We start from the raw sequence: 18632 nt of genomic DNA, 5'->3' as shown, positions 1-18632 counted from the left end.
GAAATGGCGCTTGGCTGGCCTAGGAAGCAGTCATGGACAAGCTGACCAGAAGCTAACAGCAGAAGTAGGCCATAGATTGAACACAAATGTTTTTTGCCAGAAATGCATATAGATATGCCTTGGGGCTCAGTTTCCAGCTGCTTTAGTAATAACCAGAAACAGAAAGCTCAGGCCAGGAGCTCAGTTTAAATGGAAGAGAGGCACCTGACAACATTTAATCTCCAAGAGAGTTTCTGAGCCAAGAATTCCCAGTCCTCATTTCCAATATCATTGTTTCCCCTCATCCTACCTTGCCCACCTGCAGTGCCAGGCACAAATAAGCGGCCAGTAGCACCCCCTTTCCCAGCCTGAGGCAGAGACCAGCCAAGAGCTCTCCCTTAGACCAGCAACACGTAGTTTTAGCACTGGAAGTCTACACTGCAGCCATCACAAGGGGAATGTGAGAGGAAACAAGGAAAGGCAGAGTATGGGACGGAACCCCACCGATAAGATCTCTGCACTGGCACAGGACTCTGTATCCTTGTCATTCAACTGTCAAACTCCTGGATTTTTATTTTTTTTTTTAAACATCCACAAACAACTCTAAGAGACCTGTTCTCTCTGCAGAAAAGCTGATGTACTGTAGAGTATTATGGTGCAACAGAAGAGCGGACCAGGCTCTGTCATTTAAAAATACTGTATTTTATTTACTTCAGAAAACCTAAGGGTAAATGAGCAGAGTGTCACCAATGATGAACCCACACAAAATCTATGAGACATGAGATCTTCACAACCATATTACACAAAAACCCCATGAAGAAGTGAGACTTGTTTGGATGCTTTTATCTGGGCATAATGAAAACCCCTAAAGCAACAGCTTTCATAGAAATAGCTTTCTTCTTAGTGGAAGCAGGAGGCAACTAACATCCAGATTAGTAGCATTCCCTTGCCAGAGTTATCACCCACATAAGAAAGCTAGGATATTTTTTGATTGTACCAACACATCACTGCTAGTAAACTTGCTCTCACAACACTGTTTCAACCACATCTTTGATAATACTATACAACCAATCTGTTTTCCAACACCCAGCAGTATCTGGCCTGAGGATACACCCCACCATGTGCATGGTTTCCTGTAAAGAAAGAGATCTGTGAGCTGCTCATTTGAGCCAACAGCATCATGCCGACCTGGCTCAGCTGGCTGAGCTGAACTCCATGGGAGCTATCGTGGTGGTCTCTCCAGTACTGCACAATACAAGAAGCATGGCCTAAAGTAACATCCACCTACAACACACTAGTAGATAGTTTCAGATTCAGTACTATGTACAATTTACTCTTACTTAGTATACTAAGGAGCTGTGGTATTTCTTCTGAGACTTGTTATTTGACTGAAGATTATTGAATCTTTCTGTCCACTGGGCTGCAGAGGGATGCTGCACTCTGGCTATACCATCAGGTTAAGAAACTTCAACAACCTGCCTCAGTTCTTCAAACAGGGGTGTGAGCTCCTTCTCTAAACTTACAATCAGCCCTGGAAAGAGAAGAGACAAAACATCCCATCAGATGATGTAACTGAGAAACCTTTCTCCAAATCCTACAGCTCCCTCCCCGCTGCATGTCACAGCCAGAGTCTTCCACAACATGAAATGTTTCACTGGAGCTGCTCATGCTCCACAAGAACAGTGGGCAGCGCCCCCAGCACCAACAGGGGCACACCCCATGCAGCACAGCTCTCCCCCATACTGCTGCGTGCCTCTACTATTGCTTTACTGCTTCCCACAGCTACTGAGGCCCAGGCAGCTGTGCAAGAATTAAATCCCTTTTGCTTGCACTCATTAGCAAATGCCCTCATGAGCAAGGCCAGGTGCTTTTCTGAAGCATTTCCCCACCGCACAGAACTGGGTGGATAGAGCCACATGTGTGTAACCTGGAACTGACAGACCAAATAACTGGTACGTACAGTACAGTCATTGCTGATGCAGTGAACGCTCCCACACAGCAAGGGTGAGGTTAATCACAGGAGAAGTATGCTTTAACAAAATGACAACTTCAGCAAGTCACCTGAAATCTTGACTTTTTGTTCATGCCTTTCCCCTTCTCTCCTTGACAATAAGCTGACAGAATCCATAGCAGGAGCAAAGTTTATATACCCTGATATAAATTTGGGTAAATTTTCAATTAAACACCTAGGCCTTAAAATACTACAATATTTAAAATACACATGAAGACATACCAGTATTGGCATTGCTGCTAGCAATGAAACTTACTACCAAAGGTAAGCGATTGAACTGCACCACCTGCAAGGAAAGAGAACAGCGTTCAGCCAGCAGCACATGTTGGACATCACAGCTCTGCCACAGAAATTCCTTCTGAAACAAACAGCCTCCTCAGTTTAAAGGACAGGCAGGAGCAAGAGCCACAAGGCTGGCTTTTCAGTGTACCTATTCAGTAAGATTCACGATTAACACCACCATCGTTTTCTGAACGTGCAGTAATTAGGAATTTGCAGCACGCACTGCTCATACAGCTTTCAGAATCTGTTATGAAGGCTTTATGTTCTGTTTTACAAACAATATCTGTTTATAATTAGTGACACTTAAATAAGTGTGTGCAACCTATTTCATCACTAATCTTGCTGCCACTTTGAGGTAAGAAAGTTTTGGATATTTTTTTTCTTTGTACACAAACTGGTTATTTGTGTCCTCAAATCCATCATCAACTAAGTTTCTCCTGCTTCTCAAGTTCTAGTGGTCTTGAGAACCTTTTATTGTGACTGCGGTGAGTGTGCACAGCATCAGTATGTTGCTTTGATTGTCCTGATGCAAGTAGCTTACTGTTGTGCTCAAGATCCCAGCTCCCTATTACTGAAGAAAAGAGACTGCTCATCACCTGTCGAGAGCATGATCTCCGTAGTGCACACTGCAGTGTTTGCAGCTGAGATTTCTGGCAGATAACACCACAGAGCACAGGAGGGAGGGAAATGCCAGGCTTTCTAGGTACAGTACTCAGTACTGTGGTGTCAGTTTTTAATGAACTTTTAACAAAGACCACACTCTCCACTATACTGTGTGTAAACTCACCCATTCACCCATTTATTTTCCAGAGCTAGATACTGCAGGCTGAATGGTTGGCCAATTTACCTCAGTCACAATAAAAGGTTCTCAAGATCACTAGAACTTGAGAAGCAGGAGAAACTTAGTTGATGATGGATTTGAGGACCCAAATAACCAGTTTGTGTACAAAGAAAAAAATATCCAAAACTTTCTTACCTCAAAGTGGCAGCAAGATTAGTGATGAAATAGGTTGCACACACTTATTTAAGTGTCACTAATTATAAACAGATATTGTTTGTAAAACAGAACATAAAGCCTTCATAACAGATTCTGAAACCCACATGAGCAGCACCTGCTGCAAATTCCCCAATTACTACATGTTCAGAAAACCACCATTTTCAACCAGTAAATCTCAGTTTTGAGAAATGTAAGAGAAGCTTAACAAACTGCAAAAGTTTAGTTTAGCCATTTAAGCAGTGTGAGAAATAAAACACGAACAGTACAATAGCTGCCAAGTGAGAATCTAGCAGAATTTAAACAACCTTCTCTCCCTTGCTCGATGTAATGTAGGAATATAGCTCAGGTCACAGAGAACAAATCACACTGAGGTTACTCACCTGGTATGTATTGTAATAGCAGATGATACTTTTGTTTTTAGAAAGCCCTAGTTTACTGCCCTGATCTGTGGCAAGGGCAAAGGTGGATAGAAAACCAGGTCGCAGTGCATGTTCTGGAGCATTATCATTGGCAACTGGAACAAAACAAGAAAGATCTTATCTTTACATGGTATAACCTCCGAGAGCATCACAAATCCCTGTCCAGCTTAGTGCCCTGCCAAAACCAGATCTGCTGTTGAAGAACACATAACACTTCTTACATGCTTCTGCAACGAGTGCTGGACAGTTCTTCATGAGTGGTACAATATTTAATATTTTGTACTCAATCAGTGCTCATTACACCAGCATCCTTCCTAGCATACCTAAGAAGCAGTCTTTTCCATTAGGATGCACAGCCTGTGCTGATGCCACTTTGGTTTTGTGTCCCTCGCTGTTTGTGCTGATTCCAGCCTTCGAATTGATTACTGGCACATGGTCACTTGAATGAAAACAAGTGAAGATGTGCAAGTTCTGCTAGGTATTTAAATACTTCGGGACATTAAAAAGCAAACTAAATTAGACAACGTGTAATAGTTGGATGTGCATTGCTTCTGAACAAAGACCAGCTCTCTAGTACTTTGTATCAATCAGCCTGTGAATGACTTAGAAGATACAAGGACCTTACAGCACTCCAACCCTTTTCACAGAGGAAAACTTCCATGGCCTACAATTATTGAGGACACAAACAAAAGGATAAACTTAGAGGTACATAATCAACCACTGAATTTGAAGTAAGAGTCAAGCTTAATTCTTCAGGTTTGGATATTCAGGGCTTGAGTATAACCAGAGAAGATTCTGCCGTACTTCTCCACCCCCTGCTGTTCAGTCAGGATATCGGTTGCAGGGCACACAAGAAGCTGAAGTTACCTTTGATAACAGGCACACCATCTCTATCTGAGACTACAATAGCATGAAGACCTTCAACGCTGCAAAAAAAAAAAAAAATAATGAAGAGGAGATGTGATTTTAAAAACTGAGTAATTAGTAGCAAAGATCTTTTTTTCCTGAACAAATGCACAAGGAAGGGGAAAACAGAGAAAACTAATGCCTTTGCTAATTTAGTATTTCACTGAAAGCGATTTGTTCTGTTCAGTATGAGTGGTCTCTTGAAGCAGTAAAGAGAAATAAAAAATAAAACTACGGGCACGAAACTTTCAGCTTCAGAAGGAGGCCAGATATTACCAATTAAATTTCGTTAATCAAGCAAAAGCTCGAGTACGCTGCCCTCGCTGAAGGGACACCGGTGTCACCACACCTGCACGTTACCGCAGACCGGAGCCCTTCCAGGCGGCAGTTCCCGCAGGGAATTCCCAAGGATGCGGGAAGGCAGCCACGCGGGACGCTCCCGGCACAGGCGGGCACAGCTCGTCCCCGAAGGAGCCCCCGGAAGGCTACAGAGCCGCCCGCAGCGCGGGCTGCTTCCCCCTCGGGTGGGCAACAACGAGAGCAGCGCGCCGGGCCACCCCCCGGCCCCCGCCCCGCCGCCCCCCGGCCCCGGGCTCCGCCGCGGCGGGGGGCAGTGCCCAGGTCCCGCCGCACCACTCACCTCGGCAGCTTCTTGTACAGAAACCTCTTCAGGTCCTGGGGGCAGAGACAGGCGGCGCGTTACCGGCTGCCACGGAGGGCGGGCGGAGGGGGCTGCCTGCGCCCCGCTCCCCGCCGCCCGCTCCGGCTCTCCCGCCCCGCCAGGCTCCGGCCCGCCCGCCCGCCCCCCATCCGGCTACGCCCCGGAGCTCCCCCCACATCCCCGCGGCCTCCGCCCGCCGCCCGGCCGCCCCGCGGGGCCGCACTTACGTCGGCCATAGCTGGGGCCTCCCAGCGCCAGCGCCGCCGCCGCCGCCTCCGCCGGCCTGCGAGACGAGAGGGCGCCCGGTCACCCGCGATGCGGCGGGAGCGGCCCCCGCCTCCGAAGAGGGCAGCGGCAGCGCTTCGCTCCCTCCCCGAGGCCCAGCCGCCTCCCCCCCGCCGCACCACCACGGTAGAGACCGCCCCCACCCGCCACGGGAAGGGACGGCGGTCGGGCCGAACCACCACCGCACCGGCGAGGGGGTGTGGGGGTGCTACCCTACCCGCCCCGCCCTACCTGTCCGTGCGGCCGGCTCGCCCTGCGCTGCCACCGCCCTGGGCGCCCACCCGCACGGGCCCGCCGCAGCCGCCGCTTCCCCTTTAAGCCTCTATCACATGACGGTGCGCCACCCCCCCGAACCCGGAAGCGCTGCATCGCCGCCGCCCCGCCCTGCCCGCGCTGCATTGGTCCCGCTGCCCACGCCCAGGCATGCGCCCGAGCGGCCGCCGGCAGCGCTCGGCGGGGCGGGGCGGGGCGGGGCGGGGCCGGGAGGGGCGGGGGCTGCGTGTGGCACCGCCCGGTTCGCGGGGCGGCGCCGCGCTCGTTCCAGGCGCCGGGCTGCGGTGCAGGGCCCGCCACGCGCTGTGTGCCCGCTCGGCGTCAGGGGCTCTGCGGACAGCCGCGGGCTCGGAACGAGCTCCTACTGCAAACAGCGGCGGCGGGACCGGGGCGGGAGCCTGCGAGCCCGAGGTGTCTCCGCCAGGCTCACGGAGCGCACCTCGGGGGCTGCTGCGAGGGTCCCCGCCCCGCCGGGTGGAAAACGCGGGTCGGTGGCAGAAGCGGGGCTCGGCTCCGGGGTGGGCCGGTGCTCTCTGGTGACCCCGCGCCGCTCCCACAGCGGAGGCTTTGGCTGAGGAGCCCGTGTGGGGCGCTGCTGGCAACGGCAGCACGAGCTTGGAGGGGAAAAAACCCACCAAACCCACAGCGTTTGGGTCAGAGCAACAGCAACAGCAGCGCCCGTCTGTGCTCAGCGCGGGTGCGCCCCGTTGTCCCGCAGCGATGCCCGTGTCCCGCACTTGCGGACGTGGCCCCCCGAGCCACGGAGCTGCAGGTGAAGAAATAAAACTCACCCAGCTCGTACCCGCAGCGGAACAACGGGAACTGTCTGTTCAAAGCGTTGTGTCAGAATCCAGGTCCCTACTGGTAGATCCAACAAAACCCCCTACAACCCCGCTCAGCCTGTAACGGTTTTGTGTTTTTTTTTTTCTCTCTTAAAAAACCAGAGCCGCTGCGTCCCCGAGCACTGTTGATACCCAGAAGTTTTGCTTAGACGGAATACTGGCACTTAAAATAATAAAACCTGATGCTCACCTGAAAATTGTAAATGTTCCTGAATGTGCAGGTCTGGTGAAGTTTTAAACAACCCGAAAGAATGAGGGAAGCCAGTTTTTTGCAAGTGACAGAGGAAAAGCTCATCCAAAAGGACAGATTTATTTCAGTATTAAGAGTCCATATCTCCTTCTTGATCCAAGCCATGCAGACACAGCAGTTTTGATAAGGACTTGGCTGCAACAGAGAGGTACCTAAAGAGATCCCCATAAAATCCTCATGTATAAGCTTCTGGTAGTATTTTGAAAATGCTACCCGGGACAACCTTGGTCCATTCATTTATTAAAAATTTCCCTACCATATGCTGAAAATGTCTTAAAATGCAACTGGCTTTTTATAATTCGTAGGCATGATGCTCAATGATTGATTTTACTTGTTTCCCTGTCACATCGAGCACGAATGAAAGCTATGCAGAAGCATCTGTGAGATGGCTCCTGTATTCCTAATATTAATGGGAGTTTTGTCTCCTGTTCCGGTGTGTCCTGGTTTTGGCTGGGGTAGGATTAATTTTCTCCCTAGTAGCTGGTACAATCCTGCATTTTGGATCTAGTATGAGAACAACGATAACACACTGAAGTTTTAGTTGTTGCTAAGGGGTGCTTATCCTAAATCAAGGACTTTTCAGTGTCTCACGCTCTGCCAGGGAGGAGGTGCACAAGGAGCCAGGAGGGAGCAGAGCCAGGACAGCTGACCTGAGGTAGCCAAAGGGCTATTCCATACCACGGAATGTCATGCTCAGTGTATAAACTTGGGGGAGCTGGACAGGGGGCACTGGTCGCTGCTTGGGGACTGGCTGGGCATCAGCGGGTGGTGAGCAGTTGTGTTGTGCATCACTTGTCCTTCTGGTGTTTTATTTCTGTCTCTCTTTTTGTTGTCTCCCTTTTCATTACAATTATTATATTTTATTTTATTTTAAATTATTAAACTGTTCTCTCAACCCACGGGATTTACCTTTTTACCAGTTCTCCCCCCCCATCCCACCAGGGGCTGGGAGGAGCAAGTGAGTGTAGTACTTAGTTTCTGGCTGGGGTTAAACCACAATGCAATGACAGCCTTTCTATACACAGAACAAACCAGTACTGTTGGGAAAAGTATATCCTACATGAAGGGTAACATTGTAACTAAACATTGTATTCTAATATTATTTATTTTTAAAAATCTGGGGAAATCTGATGCTCAGACTTAGGTCCTGCCAGACTGAGAAGTCTCACAATTATCCTGGAGAAGTATGAGCAGGATAAGTTTATAATAGCATACTGCTTTCCTGTATTTATTACATTTGTACTGTTTGCTCCCTGAAGTATCTTAAACATATGCCAAATACAGCACAAAATTTTACATTTGTTACATGGTCCCTTTTCTCCAGGCTCCACCCAGTGGTTTGCAAAGGAGCACGGGGAAAGCCAGGCAGCAAGATCAGTGGGGTTTGCAAGATTACAATGAATTGTTAGCAGATAAGGGCCACAGCACCAGGGCTTCTGACTGCCAGTCGCCAGGAGTCCTTATAACCAAGCTTCCTCTGGTAAAACTGACTGCACTCTGTTAACCCAATTTAGACAACTGGGAAGCTAGTACTTTTTAAAGTTACAGCTTCAGGAATTTGTATATTAACTGATTTTTTTACAAGAACAAAATGTTTGCTTTTACTATTACATTTTCTTTCTGCTCTCTTCGACAGACCTACAAGAAGAAAGAGTAACAACTGTTTAGGGGATGAATGAAATTTATGGAACAAACAACCATGTTTGTTTTAAAAAACATATTCTTGCCCTCCTATTTTAATCCTTTTACAGCATTCATTACAAAATTATATTAAAAATGTATATAATTTAAAGTTGTCTCTGCAGCCTATTTAAATGCACCTGTATACATTTCAGTGCTATAATGCTCTACCTTTTCTGGGAAACTTGTAACATAATCAAGACTGTTTAAAAAAAGTAAAAAACCCAAATTTAATCTTGTTTTACCTTAACAGTTAGAGAACTTGTTGGGAAATGTTCATCAGATGTTCATCAGATGTGAACACTGAATTCACCTGTGACTCAGGATGCTCCATAACTAGAACATATACTGATGTTTTATTTCAGCAGATGCAAATCATCTCCCTTTTTCATTATGCTATGTCAGAGAGTCATGCCAAGATTTTTCACTTTTTGCAGGACTTTCCTGCTTGTCCTTTTAGAGCAGAAATCAAGAACTCATGCTTATGCTGTGTTTAATTCTAGATTAAATAGAGATGACTAAAAAAATAATTAAAAAAAATCAGGAGTTAATTCTAGGTAGCTAGAAAAGTTGAGATATTTTTAGTCAGGCTGTTCAAAAACAGTTTTGGTTTTCCCTTTTCTTTCCAGTATTTCATTTTAATGAGAACTTCATCTTCTGAAGAAAGGCCATCTGAAAAGATTCAAGTACTTCACCCTCTTCAATAAGCATCTTGCTCATAAGGAAATTTGTTCTGACCTTTCCATCAGATTCCTTCAACAAAACCAGGAAAGATAATGACATTTCTGAAGAAAAAACCTTCAGACTTGAGAAAAAAGTAACAATCACGAGGACAGAAACACCCACTTGGAATATTAAAAGAATGTTTGCAGGCTGTATTTAGAGCAGGTTAATCTTTACGCTATAGGAAATAATAGCATCCTTATGCATACTGCTGCATGTTTCGAAGTGTGCAAGTATTTAATCTGTTAAATGCTAAGTAGCATTTTTCCACTAGTATAAACATATTGTTTCCTTCTTTGAAAATGACAATTGCAATAGATAATCCAATGAAACACAGCAGCTTAGGTCTCACTTTTAAACTGCTGGGATGTGTGTGTTGCCATAGGACACATCCACTGCATTACTCCATTTTGCTGAAGCACTGACAGCAATCTAACCCACCTAACACAGCTCAACATCCATCCGTTTACCTGCTTCTCAGCTGCAGCAGAAGTAACTGCAGGACAGACATAACCCACCCAATTACTGTAAGCAGCTTTGCTAAGACCATCTCTTCACTCTGACTTCGCTGTTCTGACATTTGACAAATGTGTTATATATCCTTTTTCCTCTTAACTAAAAGATCACCTGCAAGCTCAGACTCATTTGTGAACGGGAAGGCCCGAGTACTTGTTAAAGCCTTTAGAACAATTTTCTTCTATTAAGAAGACACAGGAGTACCAATATGTACTTTTGATAGTTTGTTTTCATTACTGTAATTACAATACATTCTGGACAGTTACAAAATCCAGAGAATCACGTTTTCTCCATAAATCTCTGTTGCAAACTTCAAACATTTGGGTGCCTTCCATTACTTTTGCACACTTTGACTATTATCTTAGTAAGGACATCCAGTACAGCAACCCTTTTGTTTGTTTTTTTTTTTTTTTGTTTTGTTTCAGCAGCTTTTAGTTCTGCTTTGTGCCTCAGGCTTTGAAGTCCACCTTGAATGCTGGTTTAGCTGCTTAATTAAAAGTCTGCAGCTAGTCTCTCTCATGTTACACTAGTTCATTAGAGGACATTTCCAGTGGGACAGTTTAGAAAAGGTATATATGCAAAATTATTTCTGGGTCACTTAGAGCAATAGCATTCAGCATATCTCTAAAGTCAAATCTTGCTCTAGATCAGAAGGACTTCCAATGAAGTCGAATGTTAAACTTTCAAATTAGAATTAGTCTCCACATAAAGTGATAGCATTGTTAAAAGACAGCAATTTTCTCAAACAAAAAATACTGCCCTTATTACTAGCAGCTGGCATTCTCAAATACAAGAAACATTCTCCTGCATAGCACTGTTAAAAATGTAAAAACATCAGCTACTGAACCTGAAAAGATTTTCAACATGCTTTTGATAAACTTAGCTGCCTCCAAACACCTCTCTGCAACAGCAGGTGTGGCTACACAGTTTCCACGTACAGGCCACTGAGTTACATCATCTTGTATGTAAGAGCCAAATGGTAGGTTTTCTCATTTCTAGGAAGTCAGTCCAGCAACACTCTGGTCCAGAAAAATGCATGCCCTACCTCTTCTGCCCTGGGACAAGTGATATGGCTCTGACCACAGGAGTATACTGCAAACTAGCAAAGCATTTAAATAGTTGGCAAAAGTGTCAAAAGGCACATAGCTTGTCCTTAACAATATTTCCGTTCCACTTGCAGTGCCCATTGAGGAATCAGTGTTGGGACCTAGCTTGAAGTGAAAAAATAGTAAGAAAATAGAAGCCTGCCAGGAAAAGAAATTAGGTTGCCTTTTTTTTTTTTTTGTCATGCTTTAAGATTTTTGCTGTTGCATGTTTTCCTCTACCTTTCCAATGAAAATTAAGGATGCTATGGATGCATGTTAACCATATATATGGACTTACTACTACTGGAATACCAAGTGGTAGAGCTTCTGTAAACTGTTGCAAGTACCAAAAGCAATGCCTATAATGGTCTGTACAGCATTTGCAAAGATTTACTCTGAAAAGAGATTAATTCTTGGTTTTCTCAGCAATGCTTATAAATGCTAAAAAACTACAACAGTTAACTGGTGCTCTATTCTAGATCAATATACCCCAACAGATATTTAGGAATATATGCCATTATATTTAAAAATACCAAGTTCCCCTAAGCTGGTAAACCTAGAAGAATTCACATAGAGTTAAGAGATAAAATATTAAAAATTCTTGTTTCAACTCCACACACTTGACATCTGAATAGGAGTGATGTAATCATACCATTTATTCCATCAGTGAGACAAAATGTTGTATGGAACTAAATTTCTGAGATTTTAAATAGAAAGTCATTTAACTCCTATATACACAAAGTGTTCTTTCCACAGATATTTACATGGCAAATTATGTTAGAGGAGAACCACTATGACTAAGTCTCTACAAGTACAGCAACCTTTCTGAGCTATTCTCTCTGCTGAAAGAATTCACAGAAGCTTTGAAGTAAAATCTAGACAATTAAAGTTACCTATATTTCACAGTAGGTAAAGAAGCCATTAAATGATATTTCAGCATAAGGTTTCTGGAAACAGCTACACAGTAGAGTTTTACATCCACCCCTCTTTTCCAGCATTCATGGTGAAACTAAATCTCTTCTTAATTTACAAGAGAGATAACGGCATACGTAAAGATGCATGTGTATAATTGTAGTTCATTCTCCTCGATAGAGGCTGGTCAGCCGTTCTAGTTCTTTGCAGCTGTCCATGGACACGGAGTCTGCTTTCTTTTGGAGACGGTCATCTCGATATACTTTTGCTGCATAAATTAAGTCTGTTTCTTTAAGGAAAAAAGATAAAAGATTGTTCAGGTTAAAAATGGAATGCTTTGCACATGATACATTCCTTCTCAGAGCTATACAAAACCCCCTGGGTTTAATCCTCACTTCTTTTTCCTTCTGTCTATACTAATGACCCACAGGCACCACCTAAACAGCACTGCTACAGCTTCCCTTTGCTGGATCTTCACAAGATTTCATCTTTTTGAGCAGGGAAAGTGGTAACAGTCTTACAGCACCGTCATATTTCATACAGCAGTACCTGATTAAAAAAATACAAACAAGCAAAAAATCCCCTACTACTTCTGTCAGACCTCATTAAACAATATGAATACAGGCCACACTCAAGTGATCTTGCTTATTACTGACAGCTCTAGTGTCCTCTCTGCACCCAAAAATCCATTCTGAATGTTAAGCCCATTACTTGAACCGATGCTGCTTCAGACTGCCAGTGTTCAGAGGTCTCTTAATAAAACAGCTCTGTATTATACTGGTGTTCAATGGCTTGACATCGCTGAGCATTTTAATCCTATAAAATCTTTTTCCTCCCTTCAACTCAAAATAGATTAGCTAGGCATTCTTAAATGTCAACCAACAGTGGAAGGATTTTAACTGTAAGGTGATCCAACAAAAACCAGGTATTCTATATCCGTAAAACCACAAAATCAGCAGTTCCTATAAATAGAGAAAATCTACTAGGGGCCGCTTACTCAAAATCAATTTGGGTAGTTTTCACAACTTGATAAATTGCAAGTAGCAAACAACATGACAGTCACCACTTTCAGATTATTGCCCTTCTTTTCACTAAGGTCAGATGTTTCTGTAGTCATCACATTTTTCTCAGTAAATATGTACATAAAGAAGCACAGGCCTCTTTGCATTGTCCAGGACTCTGTTCAAGCTTTAAAAAGTAAGCATGTCAACAACAAATGCTGAAAATGGGAAAAATATACCTTCTGCTCTTTTCCTCCCCAGGTGGAAACTGCGTATGAACTAAACCTTTCCAAAAATATTTAGCCAGTAACGTATTTTACGAGACACAAATACAGCACGCCAGTAAATCTAAGTGTAATGACTAGGTCACTAAAAGCAAAGTATCCTTTAGTGATCTACACTCTGCTGAAAAATGTACAAATAGTATGACCTCCTGTTATTGTTCTGGATTATACCTTTAATTTGTCTTCAATTTTTTGTTAACAACCACCTCTCATTTTCGTAAACTATTTTATTATAAGATTACCAATCATTCATCCAGCAACTTAGGTATTCATTTCATGAAGAATTAACATATTCAAACATTTCAAGACGATCAAAGGAAATCTGGTTGGAAAAATTTAAGAGGATTTGATATTTGCTTATGAATTATACCCAAAAGTTTTCTGATGATTTCCTGTGATTGAAAAACCTGGAAAAAATTATCCTGATAAAATCTAGTAGTTTGGGCAACAATCATAAAGTTCTACCTCAAAGGACTGGTGGGTTTTTTGCATACATGTGACCTTTCAGAACAGTTTTCTGCCCACAGGTCTTCCCTGTGGGCAAATTTGTAAAACTGTAGAGACTTATTTGTGCATAAGCAATGTGTACTCATGAGTAAGGAGCATAAAGCCTCCAGGAAGTATTGGGCCTGCTATGAATGGGCAATGCAGTTTGTATACATACAGGTCAACTGTAATGAATGCTTGCGGTCCTTTCCAGGTATTTGACTAGCTGTGATGCCAAGCTGTCTTTTACAACTGGGAGAAACTAAGGGGCCATCTCAGCTGAAAGGCTTAGCATCACTGGGCTGCAGAGCATAAAGTTGCGCAGGAACACACAATTTCACTCAGGGAGGAGCATTCTGTTTGCTTCTGGTCAGTTTACTGACAGTCCATGAACAAATTATTTATCCGGTAAGCTATGAATGAAGTTTACCAGCTGAAAAGTTGAAACCATCTGGTTTCAACACTGATGTCATTTTAGCAATGCTGATCTCACAGAGCATGAAAGGCTCATGAAATGGTCACAGATAATAGAATAACAGGTTAAAATTGATGATGATTTGGAGATGGCTGATACTATTAAGTATTCTTATGCTTTAACACTGAATTTGAGGCTTATGCAAGAAAACAGCTCCCTGTATAATATTAAATTATATTGGAAAATCGATGGTAAACTGAAACAACCCCCTGTTTTTAAGGTCTGATACAGCCAAGGTACCAACTCCAGGGAGAAAAATTATTCAGCACTAGCAAAAGATTAAGCACTGATATACAGCTTATGATGTTTCACAGGACACGCTGCATGTAGCCTTGGTAGCCTGGAAAAGCATTGTTTGTATGTACTGTGTTCCAAGGCAGATTATTTTTTTCCTTCTCTGGAAACACCTATGTAAGCTTTTGTTTTATTTATTTATTTATATAAAGTCACCTAGGGAAATGAGATACTGCCACGATATAAATAATGTGGAAGAGATAAGAATTCTTAGCTTTCATCTTTAACTTAGAGCAGTTTCTTTCTCATTATCAATTCAGTGTAGTCTTTAATTTCCTGAGACAGTAGAGTAGCAGGTTCAAACTGTTGATGGGTTTGCAGATGGTTGTTAGGTCACTGAGTAAAACATAAATTAAGTAACACTGGGGACACTTTTAGAAGTGAGAAACAGTAGGGAACCTTACGCTTGCTTTCTCATTCAGGTATTTTAATAATACAAGCACTTCATTCTTGCCTGAAGCAATCGTTTTTTATAGTAATGCATGCTTTCACAAAATTACACACATTACCAAACTTACTTTGTTGCCTCTCCTTCCAACAGTTATTACGAATGTTGGACACATAATCCTCTTCCACATTCTTTTCCACTTTCTGTAACGACACTCCTTTGTATTCATTTCTAAAGTCCTTGTTGACATAATAAATAACACCCAAGTTTTCTGTCTGCATTTTTATGGTCTGCCCTGTACTTCTGCAAAAAAGGAGGGAGGGGGGAGACAGAGACTAGATATTTATTTGGTGGGGTTTTTTATACCACAAACACACTTTAAAAATATATTGCTATTAAAGAAGAATAGCACATTAGAGAATTTGCCACTTCAAGACAAGTAATTGTTGTGGTTTAACCCGAGCTGGCAACTAAGTACCACACAGCTGCTCACTCACTCCCCCACTTGCCCTGCCAGTGGGATGGGGAGGAGAATCCTGAAAAGTAAAACCTTTACCTTACTGAATGGTAAAACTTGTCAGTTGAGATAAGAACAGTTTAATAACTGAAATAAAACATTATGATAATAATAATGAAAAGGGAGATAACAAAGAGAAAGATAAATAAGAGAAACAAGTGATGCACAATACAATTGCTCACCACCCACTGACCGATGCCCAGCCAGTCCCCAAGCAGTGATCAGTGCCCCCTGTCCAACTCCACCCAGTTTATAGACTGAGCATGACATTCCGTGGTATGGAATAGCCCTTTGACTACCTCAGGTCAGCTGTCCTGGCTGTGTCCCTTCCCACCTTCCTGAGTACCTCTTCACTGGCAGAGCATGAGAAACTGAAAAGTCCTTGATTTAGGGTAAGCACCCCTTAGCAACAACTAAAACTTCAGTGTGTTGTCAGCATTATTCTCATACTAATTCCACAATGCAGCACTGTACCAGCTACCAGCAAAAACATTTATCCCAGCTGAAACAAGGACAGTAATGAAATGAATGGCTGTATAACCTACCAGAGAATAAAATTACTATGTTACCTGAACATTAAGCTTCTGCTGCTTAAACCTTTAATCTTAAAAAAACCCAACACTTTAGTAAGACAGTTGTTTCATACCTCTTTAGGCAAATATAAGCTTTGGTAATAGAAAATTACACTCAAACTCAACACAAAGAAAAACAGGTCACTATTCTGTAGCAAGCCCATAGAGGCATCTCCATTCTAAAGTGTTTTCTGCCAGCCCTGACAAATCCATTTTCCTGCTGGCATTCTGCAGATTAAAAAGAAACGACTTGTGCAAACATTTTGGCAGAGAAGTGTTGGTAAGCATCACAACAGTTTAGTTGCAGAAGGGAAAAAGATCACACTGGAAATAAAGAACACTGAAAAATAAGAGAGAAGAAAATAAACCTTTCTGTTGTGGGGGTGAGAGCTCTGCAAGGAACTAAGCACCTTTAAAACAGTTGTGGCAAGTGGGCTAAGCCTGCTAGCTAGTTGCATGCTTGATTAAAGTTATTTATTTCTCTCAAGGAAAAAAGGTTTATATATCCTACAAAACAGGTAAGTTTCACTAGTAGAATTATTCGCAAGAAAATGAAGATAAACTATTTTACCATCACTAGAATGAAGCAAAGAATAGACAATTTCACCAGCCTTCATCCAGTTCAAAACTTAAATAAGGATGAGAAAGTTGCTTTCAAGTACTTCACTTGCTACAAGCACAGATGACCCCTAAAGAATAACGAGCCTTAGCAGGTTTCAGAATTCAATATGTTGGAGATGCAAAACACCTTTGCAACATGCCACACTGCGTCACTGCCTTGTATTAGCAGACCTCCTAAATGCCAGGTATTGCTGACCTCTTTCCTCCATTACATTCTCACATGTTCTCTAGCACCTAACTTTCAAGTTTTGCTCTGCTTCATCTATACCCTCCCTTTCGTCACTGTGGGAAATCAAGGACCAACTAATGAAAGGCTCTCCAAAATATTTCTAAATGGGAGAGGGTGATTACAATATCCTCAACTCTGTTTTAAGCTATTGTAATTGTGTATTACTTACGATCTTGGGTATAAGGCGTAAGGAGGGTTAGATACCATCAACTGGCTCAACAAGGAAACAAGGATCAACACAATAATAGGCATCAGCTGAATGAACATAGAGAAACCTCCCTAAGGAACAAAACAAATTCAGGTTATTTCATACAACAACATCAAGTAAATAGGTAAATTTGATAGGATTTAATGCTAGGCTTGACTTTCTGCTTGAAGCACCAAAAGCTGCTTAGAAAAACTATAACTACAAACACTGGTGTTAACTCCCCATTGCACACACAGTATTCACAGAGTGCTTAAGCTGCAAGAGTTCATGTGTAGCATGCAGCCACAAGCAATTACCAAATGAACAGCTGGATTCAGTTACATTGTATGCCATGACTTGGTCTTACCTATACAGGACTATATATTATTCATCTAGATGAATATTAAGCCTTAAGTTCATTTCATACCTCAGCCCAAATAAGTTTGTAAATGCTGACAAGGATTAGTGACCAGAATTAGTGGCATTTTTAGGCTAATACAACCAGTCACTAGCCAAAATAGTGATATACAACAACAGATTTACAAAATCAGGCTATTATCTCCTCAAATTTGCATATCTATTTACCCATCAGTAAGACTACCACCTGCCAAAGTTTTAAAGTATGTAACTGGCAAATACAAAGCTTCCTCTACAGTGAAGAGCTCCTGCAAAATCACGCTGCTGAAAGCATCTACCAGTAAATTTCACAATCCATAGTTAAAAGTCAGTGGCGCTTAAACATACATCACCCCTCTCTTCCTCCCTCTCATGTCCGCTCTGACGGTGCTGATTAGGATGACTGTAGCCAGCACGACCATTAGAAAATGAATGTACACTACCTAAGGAAAGAAATATCCACATTTAAATCATGTAAATAACCCCAACTATTTAGAGGTCAAATACAGAAGCATCAACATAAAGCATTTAACATTACTGCACAATGACACATAAAATAACTGAACTTCTAAGGTATCTTACGATTTCAAAGTTGTTTACAACAAATATTTTAAGCTCCAAGACAATTGACTTATTTCATGTACTGCAGGGTCACCATAGTAACCCCAAAGAACTGAACTCACATTTTTGGGATTTAGCAACACTTAGGGGAATAATGAACTATGATGCAGATTAAAGGGTTGGGGCTGGAGGCAGGTTGAACTAATTTTACTGTTTTATAATGTCACAATCTCTAATGCCGCTCTGGGCAGTACCACTGTATCTCTGTGATTATACTGATGTATACAAATACCTGTTGGAAAGGCCCCTCCAAAAAACATGTTGAATAGATCCTCTGGAGTAATATCTGCCTCGCAACCTCTGTGGAAGTTGAATCTACCGTTGCTAGGGTGATTGCATGTTTGCTCTTCGCTGCCTGTAAGGTCATACTGCTTTCGTTTTTCTGGATTACTCAGCACAGCATATGCATTTCCAATTTCTGAAGCAAGGAATAAAAAACAACTCCAATAATAAAAGATAAGAACTATTCCAGCATGAAAACTGCAATTTCAAAGTCAAGAATAGGCAGTGAATTATGTCCTCTATTATATGTTACAAATCAACAATAGTAAAACAATGTCCAGAATCATCTCTACTTTTTCTAGGGCAACACCTACACCTGTGCAAATGTTCTCTCTCACTGCAATTACAAAAAAAGCATCAAGCATTACAATGAAAGCTTTGAAGCTGGGTAATTGCAAAGTTCAGTTTGCTCCAGCAGCCTAGCTTAAAAACATCATAGATGCAGTAGGTTTGCTTTG

General features: G+C 42.6%; 2 protein-coding genes across 6 annotated transcripts in view; both read right to left on the bottom strand.

The window, feature by feature from the left end:
• Nucleotides 1–660: 660 nt before the first annotated feature.
• On the bottom strand, nt 661–5909 carry LAMTOR3 (late endosomal/lysosomal adaptor, MAPK and MTOR activator 3). 2 transcript variants are annotated; one of them, XM_055796762.1, is made up of 7 exons: nt 5772–5845; nt 5483–5538; nt 5235–5269; nt 4556–4614; nt 3650–3783; nt 2213–2276; nt 661–1510 (listed from the first exon to the last, which is right to left on the bottom strand). In XM_055796762.1, exons 2-7 carry the CDS (start codon nt 5489–5491, stop codon nt 1437–1439), a joined length of 375 nt encoding a protein of 124 aa, XP_055652737.1. In that variant the 5' UTR covers nt 5492–5538; nt 5772–5845; the 3' UTR covers nt 661–1436. The 2 variants fall into 2 exon arrangements, with proteins under 2 accessions (XP_055652737.1, XP_055652736.1); XM_055796761.1 differs by lacking the exon at nt 5483–5538 and having other exon boundaries at nt 5772–5909.
• The window catches only part of DNAJB14 (DnaJ heat shock protein family (Hsp40) member B14), a 38340-nt gene continuing 20368 nt past the window's right edge, over nt 661–18632 (bottom strand). For 3 of the 4 annotated variants that reach the window (XM_055796749.1, XM_055796753.1, XM_055796752.1), the window contains 9 exons: nt 18125–18310; nt 17620–17714; nt 16858–16967; nt 14880–15052; nt 5772–12110; nt 5483–5538; nt 5235–5269; nt 4556–4614; nt 661–1510 (listed from right to left, as the gene is read on the bottom strand). In XM_055796749.1, the coding sequence (XP_055652724.1) occupies nt 11986–12110; nt 14880–15052; nt 16858–16967; nt 17620–17714; nt 18125–18310 (689 nt within the window). In that variant the 3' untranslated portion in view covers nt 661–1510; nt 4556–4614; nt 5235–5269; nt 5483–5538; nt 5772–11985. The remainder of the gene's footprint in view (nt 1511–4555; nt 4615–5234; nt 5270–5482; nt 5539–5771; nt 12111–14879; nt 15053–16857; nt 16968–17619; nt 17715–18124; nt 18311–18632) is intronic. The other variant, XM_055796750.1, reaches the window with a different exon arrangement.

Source organism: Falco peregrinus, chromosome 2, assembly GCF_023634155.1.
Source record: "Falco peregrinus isolate bFalPer1 chromosome 2, bFalPer1.pri, whole genome shotgun sequence".
NCBI lineage: Eukaryota > Metazoa > Chordata > Aves > Falconiformes > Falconidae > Falco > Falco peregrinus.
The sequence above is the reverse complement of the archived record's forward strand: the minus strand, read 5'-3'. Positions and strand labels throughout refer to the sequence as shown.